Raw genomic sequence first — 10,882 nt, 5'->3', positions numbered from 1 at the left:
ATGCTCCTGAAGCAAATCCCAGGATGTCATTCTCCCCTTGTACTCGGCCTTGGTGAGGCCGCAGCTGGAGTACTGCATCCAGTTTTGGGCCCCACAATTCAAAAAGGGATGTGGAGAAGCTTGAGAGAGTGCAGAGAAGAGCCACGCGCATGATCAGAGGTCAGGAAAACCGACCCTACGATGACAGGCTGAGAGCCCTGGGGCTCTTTAGCCTGGAAAAGCGCAGGCTCAGGGGTGATCTGATGGCCACCTACAAGTTTATCAGGGGTGTTCACCAGGATCTGGGGGAATGTCTGTTCACCAGAGCACCCCAAGGGATGACAAGATCGAACAGTCACAAAAAACTCTGCCGCGACTGATTCAGGCTGGACATAAGAAAGAACTTCTTTACTGTCCGAGCCCCCAAGGTTTGGAATAGACTGCCGCCGGAGGCGGTTCAAGCACCCACTCTGAACGCCTTCAAGACACATTTGGATGCTTATCTTGCTGGGATCCTATGGTCCCTGCTGACTTCCTGCCCCTGGGGCAGGGGGCTGGACTTGAAAGTCTATGAAAAGCATGGAGTCTACCAAGAGCATGTGTTAAACTGATCTTCACTCATAGGAAGAGATGGGTGTATAAGCCAGCTGCACCTGGGCCAGCGAGTCAATGGGGCTGGAGCCATGGGAATGAGTCTTACAGCATGGGCGTATGTGATTAGACTGAGACGAACATTTACATGCCACTAGCCAAATGGGAGGTACCAGGCAAGTCTGCTCTCTGTCAGTCAGGTCTGCACGTGGGATTACCATGCGAGAGACTGGCCTGCAGGAGGCTGTTCCTGCTCACTGGATCTGCCTGCTCCAATTACATTTGGCTTTGTGAAATCAGCTCCAAATGTGCATGTACTCTAAGTCACTTGACTGCCAGAAAGCAGCTTTGCACGTTGGCATCTTATGAATTGAGCTTTTTTTTGGATGGCAGCACCACAGTCCTGAATATCTTACGCTCTAGACGAAGTTCCATTAGCATTCTTTCCCTGCAAAGCAAGACAAGAATTCTCTGAACAATGCACAATGCAGAAATATACACAGCCCACAGCATCTGCTGCCACCTGCCACAGTGCACAGGCAGAAAGAAAACCTATCGTGTTAATCTGAAAACTCCCCACTCTTGTCTGCCTCCTCTTTCACCAGAAGGCCCTTGTCCTCCTCCCGATTAGATATTTATCTGACAACCAAGAACAGATTTCATTGCAAAATACTGTTTATTGAAAATAGCACTGGACTTATATGGTCTTTGGAGCACTGACATGGAATGACCAGAGCTGTAACAGCAAGAATCGCAGAAAGGGCACAAACCCTCTGCTTCACGGCCTGAGCCACCAATGTCTGCTACAGTTTAGAAGAAATCCCCAAGGGCTGGTTATTCTACTGCTCACTCCTGCATCTTCCTCTGAATCAGTTCTCAGAAAAGGCACACTGGAGGAAACAGCCCTCTTGACTGATCCAATCGGAAGATTTTAATCATTTTGTTTTTTGTAAAAGTGGGAGGGGAAAGGGATGCAGTCAGCTAAGCAAAATTAAATCTCAGAGACCAGGGAAAGCTGGAGTAACAGAATCAACCTCAACCACCACTAGCCTTATTTCCACTGTCCATTGGACCATCTCATGCCCAGGGCGGGCAAGGAAGACCTTCTCATACCTTGGTAAGGATGCACCATCCCTTCTATCATCTGGACCGTATCATCTTCCTGCAACTGCAGAGACACATCTCCAATTGCATTCACGAGCTCTGTGAAGAAATCTGCAATCTCAGGAGAGTCCCGAAGGAGTATGTAACGGTCCTGACGATTGGTGAAGTACGAGTCACTCAGGTTTGCGCTGAGGGAGGATGAGAATGTCAGGATAATGAATACAGCAAGTGTGACTGGGAGCATCTGGGGCATCTCATTCTCAGACCCACGTGAGGCTGAAGGATTACCAGCTGCCCTGATTTTACTTTTTTAAAGTACATTCTCCAACAGCAACTGCATGTTGCTCCCCAGCTCTATGCAGATGTGCAGAGAAGTTTATGCTGCAACCAAAAAAGGTCCCGACTTCTGCACTATCGCAATCAGAAAGGCATAACTAAGTTCTATATTAAAACCACAGCATTAGCTGGCTGACTGAAAAGCAGCAAAGTACTCCTGCAGCCCTGCTCCGGCATCCTAACCATGGATAGATCACTCTTTTGTAACTCTCAGTAAAAACAGTAAGATTCCCCGCCTCAAAATGGAACAGGGTTTCGAGAGAGCGAGAGCAGGGGAGGGGAGGGGGTGGTGAGGACTTACCCACTCAGGATCACATTATCATCAAAGAGATAAACCTTGATGTGCTGCAGCCCAATGGTCTCATTGAAACGCTCAGGGATTAAGAGTCTCAGCAGTCCACGGAGGTTGGGTGTGTGAAAGAGGGACACACGGACTTGCTCTGGGAATCTTCTTAGCAGTGGGAGGAGCATGGTTCGGGAGTTCTTCCTGCCTGAAAGACAGGTGGAAATGTGTCCACAGGGGAAAACGTGCATATTGCATCTCAGCAGGGTCCTGCCAAGATCCATCAGTGGGAAGTCCCAACAAGAAGGCAAGAGATCCCCATCAAGCTGCCTCCACAGGATCTCCTGTTTGTATTTTAGGAAGGCTCCGCTCCTTTGTTTTAAAAGAGTAATGTTCTCTTTATACTTTTATTGATTCTGTAGTGACGAGACAAGTATCCTAAGCCCATCAGGGGATGGGCCTTATAAAGGATTACCCAGAGAGTGGCGCGCTCAAGCTTCTTCACCCGGCCACACGTAACATCAGTAGAATGTGTTAGGAGGATGTACTGCAACAGATTCAGGGCCAGCACAGATCCGATTTCTGTCAACTCCTACCTGACACTGCATGACAAACTCCCAGGGGGAAGGGCAGGATGAGTACTGCTGGCACCAGAACTGGAGTCAGTGGGCTTGCAGAGGCATAACTGAGAGCAGGACTTGATGCAGTGACTGCAATGCTGCTCACCTGAGGGTTTCCTGTGAGCACAAAGCTACTGTATTTTGGATGACCCCTTGTTCATAGGAAACAGGCCAGTTTTAGAAGAGAACAGAATGCAAACCTTTGGGCCTGATGAACCTGGAGCTCCCTGCTCTAAGGATACAGATACTGTGGTACCCAACACTACCAGTGCAGCTGTTTGCGACTGAACCTTAGACTGTGGAAAAGGGGCACCCCCGTTCGGTACCTACCGCGAGATCCCCTTGTGAAATCCAGGAGGATGGAAACCCTGAGATCAGAGGATGATCCACTTGCCTGCAGCGACCCGTCCAACATCTCTTCTAAGCAATCCACCTGAGGAAAGATCACCCTGCATGTCATGTGCACAGCCAGCTGCTGGGAAAGCCTGCACACCTCTGCCTCAACCCGTCCCAGTGATCAAATACTCCTCTGATTCAGACCTAGCTTCAAACAGGGCCCCTTGTCCCTTCGTATGCATACAAAGCACCATGCCAACCTGCAGCACTGACTTTATATGCATGCAAAGCATTATTCAAGCCTCTGCATTCCAGTTAAGCACAGAAGAGAATTACCCAAGCTTCTTCCCAAATCAGAGTTGCTGAAGCCAGCCAAAAGGGGAGGGAACAACTCCTGTGAGCAGCACAGACAGCCATACTCCTTGAGTGGAGAGCTGCCTATCACAGGCAGTTGGAGTCCTGTGTACGTGACATAAGCCTGTTACAGGTCCATAGAGAAGCCAAACAACTCTGTGTCAAGCTGTTTTAGACCCACTTCACCATGGAATTTGCATTCCAAGCCATGCATGACTTCAAAACCCATGATTTCTACTCGCAGCCTCTGATAGAGAGATGCTGTTGACACTGGGAAGGGCAGACAGCATCAGAGGTAAACCGGCAAGAGACAAACCGGGGTCTGCTCTCAGTGCAACAGGCTGGCGCAGGAGGCTGTGCATGTGCACATCACACTTGCTACATCTGCATGATGTGAATCACAGTTGCACTATATCTAGGGGTTTTCACAAACCTCTGCAGCACCCCCACTCACCCCATACTTACCAGCTCCTGTTCCAGGAATCCTGTTCCCAAGTATAGTGAAGCCATCACCACTCGCTGCTTAGCGGCCTTGATCTGTGCCTGAGGGCCATGGGAGAAGAAAAAGACTGAGCTGTAGTGTCCTGAAGGTCCTTAGGTCCCTGGAAAGAACGCCCCTCTTTTGTGACCCTAGGAGCTAGAGAATTAAGCCAGAGACAAGTAGTCGAACACATTTTGTTCTAAGCCCAAGTTTTTGCCTCCCCCCACCCAGTGTCACCAGTTCACTGCAGCACCACATGGAATAAGAGGTCCTTACCCCTGTGCAAACCCTACGCCAAAGGCTGCAACAGACTCTGCCAGACCAGCAGGAGCCTCCCAGCCCCCCACAGCGCAGTGGGGAGTGAACATGAGGGCAGGTCTCCAGCAACCAGGCTGTAGACCACTTTGGCCTTGTCTACACCGTGAGAGCCCTGCTAAGCACAAAACTGTGGCAACACTCCTCGCACCCCAAGTGCTGAGCAGCACAAGGCAGCTGCTCCTTGGCACACCCCATGCTACGCTCGGGCTCAGGAGCAGGAAGCGAGCAAGCAGGGCGCGTTTCTGTGGCTGTGTTCCCCCACAGTCTGATGTGGGACAGATGTGCTGTAGTTTTTAGAGCAACTTCAGCACCTTGACTTGCAAACAGAAGCACATAGGAAATCAAAGCAGGATCTGGAAAATTGGGTGACGTGCTCCCTGCAGCTCTGCCTGCTAGGCATCCAAGGCAACTACCCTCTGTTCCTGCCATGGCTCTAGTACAGCAGTCTTGGGATTTCCCCCTGCCAACTTCTTCCTCTCTCATCATTTTTATTCCCTTATTTCCCACCTAAATTCTCCTGGCCAAGAAAAGGAGTTGTGCCTTCCCTAGGAGCAGGTGGCGCTGCTGGCCAGCAGACAGCAGTGAAGCCGGTCCCCTCAAGCTTCTGCCTCAGAAGGGCCCAATTTCTGTTGCACTTAATGAGACAGGGCCCTGGGGCCCTGGACACAAGCTTTTGCTTCCCCTGCGCTAATTAAACCAGTCATTCACTAATAGGAGTTCTCTGTCTCTCTTATCGCTTTAGCCCCACTCTGGGAGCAAGGCAGCTCCTATCGACTAAACCGTCTGGTGCCTGTGGCCTAACCCAGGGGTCAGGAACCTTCAGTTTGTGGCCAGCCCAGCCCATAAGAGACTGGATCTGGCTGTGGCAGCAGCAGGCTCTACCCAGAGCAGCAGAAGAGATGCTCCTAGGGTCCTACTGCCTGCCTTTTCCCGCCACAGCCTTTGCTGATTGCAAGGGGGTATGGAGATCTGAAGCCCATGGCAGCAAAAGACTGCCACCCCCAGCCTAGCGCATGCTGTTCTCCAAGGTCACAAATCATAAGGCCACCATCTTAAGACTTTAAGACGTCTTGAAGGCTTCAGGAACACTGCCTTCCTACCCTTCGTTTGTTCGTTCTGCCAGAAAGATCCAAGGCAAACTGCCTAAGAAAGGTCTCGAGCCAGCCTTGATGCGGGTCTGAAGAGCTATATAATGCTATGGGACCCCCCACACAGATCCCAGTCAGTGCTCCCGAAAGCCAAGCCTGCTGGGAGCACACAACTCACCTTCAGGAGCTCATAGAACTCAGTTGGGGACGAGAGCACCTTAACATGAGAGCTGGAGATCCCGAACTCTGGAACCACATTTCTGATCCACTGGAACCTGTGGGCTCCCTCTGGGCACAGGCAGCAAGGGGGGGACGTGAGCAGGGGCACAGCAGGGGTGAGCAACGGTGCCAAGAGCAGCCATGATGATCTGGCAAAGGAAAAAAATTGAGGAGTTGCGTGTGACAGAGCTGTGGCTGCCCACAGATGCCCTACAGGTATACAAGCCAGGGGATGCAATCGACCCCGTGTTACACATCGCAGCCTTTCACCTTCATTATTCATAGCAGAATCACCAGTCTGGAAACGGGAAACTGCAACAAAAGATAGAAGGGCAGAGCTGGAAATCAGTAACAGCTCTCCGCACCACAAAGGGAGCACAGCCCAAGGCTAACAGACCAACAAGCAGCAACAGGCACGGAGAGAATACAGCACACCTCTCCAGCCAGGAACCTGCTGCAGTGGGAAAACCCAGAGAAAGCTTCCGAGAGGCAAATGCCAACATGAGCCTCAACTCCAGTATGCGAGGGGAGAAGAGTGAATGGGGAGAAACAGCTGCCAGCTGCAGTGGTACACAGAGCACAGGGGCCAGGGGGGGACAAAGTTTCCCTCACAAAGGCTACAAAGGAGGTGCAGGGAGCCCGACTTCACTCTCAGAGAATAACTGGCCTCCCACGCTGTCAGGAGTCCCCTGGGGAGAAGGCAGCCCTTACTCGGAGATTGCTTTTGGGGGGCAGGGAGGTGAGAGTGATGCTTATCGGGTGACAAGCCATCCCTTTCCCTTAGAGCACCTGGAGCAAAGCCCTGCAGGAGACACAAGTGAGAATGGCAGGCAGCACCTGGCCCTCAGTGAAGATTTGTCCACATCAGACACCACATAGTTCAGCACAGCTAGGCCCGGCAGCCCAGACAGATCCTGGAGCAGAAAAGTAGGCAGTGGAATTGCACTTCCAGAGCTAGCAGGAGACTGCTCTCCCCTACTAATCCCTTTTACAGAACAGGACTCCTACACCCAAAGGACCACGCTGCTGACCATATCCTTGAGGAACGGCTGGTCCCCCAAGGCCAAAGCGCAACTCCTGTAATCTGGCGTGATGCATTTCACCATCACCTTCACAGAAAGGGATGACCGTTACCGGGACCCTTAGGCTTTACCACTGCCCAAAGCCCAAATGAGCAGAGATTCCAGGAAAATGATTTCATGTATTTGCTTCATAATAAAACACAGGATCTTCACCAGGTTTGAAAGCAGCCTTACACAGTAGCCAAACAACTTGCAGTTGCATTTCCCAGAAAGTCCATAACCTTGTCACCACCTATTCATCGCAACACAGGTCTGAGTCAGTTTGTGCAAGAATTCCCAAGAACGGCATTTTTCAGCAGCTCCTGTGGACTGAGCTTTGACTTGGGGACTATGAGCAATGCTAATCTGGTTTTTAAGAACAAAGCCTTCCCCTAAGGATGTCCACATCAGACACCACTTTCAAAAGCCCTTTGCCAGAACTCTGGTATTTCATGCTGTTTCCAACACATTTCCCTAGAATACCCACTTCTGATGACACCAACCAAGTTTAAAAAAAGGGTTTTTTTGTTTGGTTGTTTTGGTTTTGTTTTTTTAGAAACAAGCATGTTGCGTGAAGACCCACAAGGAAGACAGAGTTACAACACTCCTATCGAGAAAGCTAACACTTCCTGGAATTATTCCATATAAGGCAGCAAGTGTGACACACGCTGTGGCAGTAACTCATGAATCAGACCAGCCGGGATCAGCCTCTTCCTCAACACTCTGCTGACCGGGCAGGGCTCAGACTGCATTCCCCGAATGACAAGATAATGGCCCACAGTCCAGTTCCTAGGAGTATTTTTTAAAAGCACTTTGGGGATTCCAGAGGAGCTGCTTCCTTGCTGGGAAGCTGAAGGTAAAAGTTAGGCTCATCCCTCTCCATAAGCAGCGCAGTGCCAGGACAGCGACCAGATAAGTGAGCAAAGGGAGGTTCTTTGCCACTGTCACTTTAGGAAGATAGTGCCTGGGGCATGGATGGGCCTGACCACCTCCAAGACTTAAAGATCAACCTGTGTATCTCGCTTGATCTTTGCAGCCCAATTTGGGAATTGTCACTCGCTTGGAGAGCACAGACTTGCGTAGCAACAGCAAGCCTTTCAAAAAGCCGCCACTGCCCCTGGCACAGCAGCAATCCACAGACGCAGCTAGCACTGGCCATACAATGGGGAGAACAGTTCAGGTCACTACCCACAAGTAGTTCTGCTTGCGCCCCGAGCACCGCACGCACACGGTCACCAGAACCCTAAGCATCATGCTAAGGAGAAACCACCAAAGCCCGCACTTCCAGAAAACAGAGTCAGAGATGCAGTGACGGAAAACTTCTAGGTCAGTTCACATCATCAGATTAATCTGGAAATCAGAACTAGCAAAGCTCAGTTTCAATCTTTTCTAGATGAAACCCATCCCTATTTATAAATCAGAGGGGGTTTCTTTGATGTTCTATTTTTAAGAATTGTGGTTTTGCTCTACAGGCTAATGTGCACTACTGCGGGAGCACAGGCTCTCCAATTCACTGTAAAACCTCAGAGTGAAGTGAAACAGCAGGATCCAACGCAGACCTTCCACCCACACAGAAGTCACCACAGAGTGGGATCTGTAAACTGCTCTTGTGTCTCTATTCATCACTGGGGTGCATACTTTTGTCTCTTCTTAAAGAATTAAAGGTCAGTGGTTGAGCCTGGAAATTGATTTTGTTGCTCAATGATGCAACCAACTAACAGGGAAGCTGGAGAGAGAAAAAGCATGCATTATCGAAAGCACACAGAAAGTGCGTCAGGCAGGTGGCTCCTGTTCTCTCTGTCTGACTCGGGCTCTCTCTGAGCAAGTCCCCAGAGGACAGAGGCTACTCTGAATGGAGGTTATAAAGCCACTTAAGCATTCAGGCTGCTGCTCACCTCCTACTTACAGGAAAAGTGTCAGTGTGGAAAACGCCAAGGGACTAGGGAAGGTGAAGGAGCCAGAGGTCATAAGAGAAGAGTTGCTGACAGGCTGGAAAGCTGCGCTGCGGCGACAGACACCACACGAGCTCACGTGGGATTTTTTTTTAATGGAGTTTTCAGGGATACCCAAGGGGAGGAAACGTCTTTCCCTCAAATGTACTACGGCCCTTCAGTACACGCAATTCACTACTTTTGGTCTCAACCTCACAAGATGCTGACTGCTGCACACACTTCAAAGCGCAGGGAGTCTTCCACATCTCAGAGAAAAGTAGCAGGCAGTCACAGTATTAAAATATCTGGAATGCATTTCAAGAAATCCTGTTGTCTAGGAGGCACTAAACAAGGGGTTTCTTCCAAGACCAGATTTAACATATCCAACATGGCCAATTGTCGCCTTGGGTCCACCACGATCCACTGGCTGGAAAATTGGCTCCGGGGTCGGACCCAGAGGGTAGTAATTGATGGACATCACTCATCGTGGTGTCCTGTGACCAGTGGGGTCCCCCAGGGCTCTGTCCTTGGACCCATATTGTTCAATGTCTTCATTAATGATGCGGACATTGGAGACAGAAGTGGACTGGCCAAGTTCGCCGATGACACCAAACTCTGGGGTAAAGCATCCACACCAGAAGACAGGCGGGTGATCCAGGCTGACCTGGACAGGCTCAGCAAGTGGGCAGACGAGAATCTGATGGTGTTCAACACCGATAAATACAAGGTTCTCCACCTTGGGAAGAAAAACCCGCAGCATCCTTATAGGCTCGGCAGTGCTATGTTGGCTAGCACTATGGAAGAAAGAGACTTGGGGGTCATCATTGACCACAACATGAACATGAGCCTGCAATGCGATGCGGCGGCTAGTAAAGCGACCAAAACACTGGCTGGCATCCATAGATGCTTCTCAAGCAAATCCCGGGACGTCATTCTCCCCCTGTACTCGGCCCTAGTGAGGCCGCAGCTGGAGTACTGCATCCAGTTTTGGGCTCCACAACTCAAAAAGGATGTGGAGAAGCTTGAGAGAGTCCAGAGAAGAGCCACGCGCGTGCTCAGAGGTCAGGGAAGCAGACCCTACGACGACAGGCTGAGAGCCCTGGGGCTCTTTAGCCTGGAAAAGCGCAGGCTCAGGGGTGATCTGATGGCCACCTATAAGTTTATCAGGGGGGACCACCAGCATCTGGGGGAACGTTTGTTCACCAGAGCGCCCCAAGGGATGATGACTAGGTCGAACGGTCATAAACTACTACAAGACCGTTTCAGGCTGGACATAAGGAAGAATTTCTTTACTGTCCGAGCCCCCAAGGTCTGGAACAGCCTGCCACCGGAGGTGGTTCAAGCGCCTTCATTGAACACCTTCAAGATGAAACTGGATGCTTATCTTGCTGGGATCCTATGACCCCAGCTGACTTCCTGCCCTTTGGGCGGGGGGCTGGACTCGATGATCTTCCGAGGTCCCTTCCAGCCCGAATGTCTGTGACATCTATGAAACTCCTTTTCAGCAGCTGATTCTGGAAAGAAATGACAGCAACTGCAGCTTGGCTGCCAACTATTTCAGCAGGCAGAACCACAGGTAGAAGCAGCTTTCAAATAAGGAAGTTTTTGTTTGCCTTCCTTCTCTTTTAATAAATTTGCATGGAAATTTTACTACAAATGAAGTAACCAGAAACAACAGGCAGAAAGAATGTGCGCGAAGGGGAAACCGAGCTCCGAGAACATAACACGCTTCCTGTAACACCAGCAGCAGATGGTCTTTCCCAAATAACGCAAGACTCAACCACCAAATACGCTTCACAGACGTGTGTTCCTGTATGGTGCAAAGGGCATCCACTGGCTCCCGACAGACCATTCGTTCCCCGGGCTTTCAGGGCCCGTCAGCGACACACCAGCGTCAGGCCGAGACCACGGGAGGGGGCGGGCGCCTCGGGCAGCGGGTCAGCAAGGGACCTCGCCAACCGCGACAAAACACAACAGCCTCCTAACCACAGCCAGCTTCAGTAGGGGCAGCTCCACTTCACGCCTGTACTTGGGGGGCTCCTCAAGAGAAGGAGCCCTGTGCTACGCACCTCACAACACGTAGACGGGCTCGTGCTCAACTGATCGTGCGAGTGGCCGTGTAGCAAACGTTACCCAAGGAGCTTCAGCGGCGAGGACCTGGTCCTGGAGCACAAGCGCTGC

At 50.9% G+C, this 10,882-nt stretch overlaps 1 protein-coding gene across 1 annotated transcript in view; it reads right to left on the bottom strand.

Annotated features, from left to right (window-relative positions):
• The window catches only part of PGS1 (phosphatidylglycerophosphate synthase 1), a 26,566-nt gene that overhangs the window by 12,714 nt on the left and 2,970 nt on the right, over nt 1-10,882 (bottom strand). The window contains 5 exon segments of the mRNA XM_014526407.2: nt 1,684-1,862; nt 2,312-2,501; nt 3,244-3,346; nt 4,069-4,146; nt 5,669-5,858. Of these exon segments, the coding sequence (XP_014381893.2) occupies nt 1,684-1,862; nt 2,312-2,501; nt 3,244-3,346; nt 4,069-4,146; nt 5,669-5,858 (740 nt within the window).

This window comes from Alligator sinensis, unplaced genomic scaffold, assembly GCF_000455745.1.
Source record: "Alligator sinensis unplaced genomic scaffold, ASM45574v1 scaffold1565_1, whole genome shotgun sequence".
Classification (NCBI taxonomy): Eukaryota; Metazoa; Chordata; order Crocodylia; family Alligatoridae; genus Alligator; species Alligator sinensis.
The sequence above is the reverse complement of the archived record's forward strand: the minus strand, read 5'-3'. Positions and strand labels throughout refer to the sequence as shown.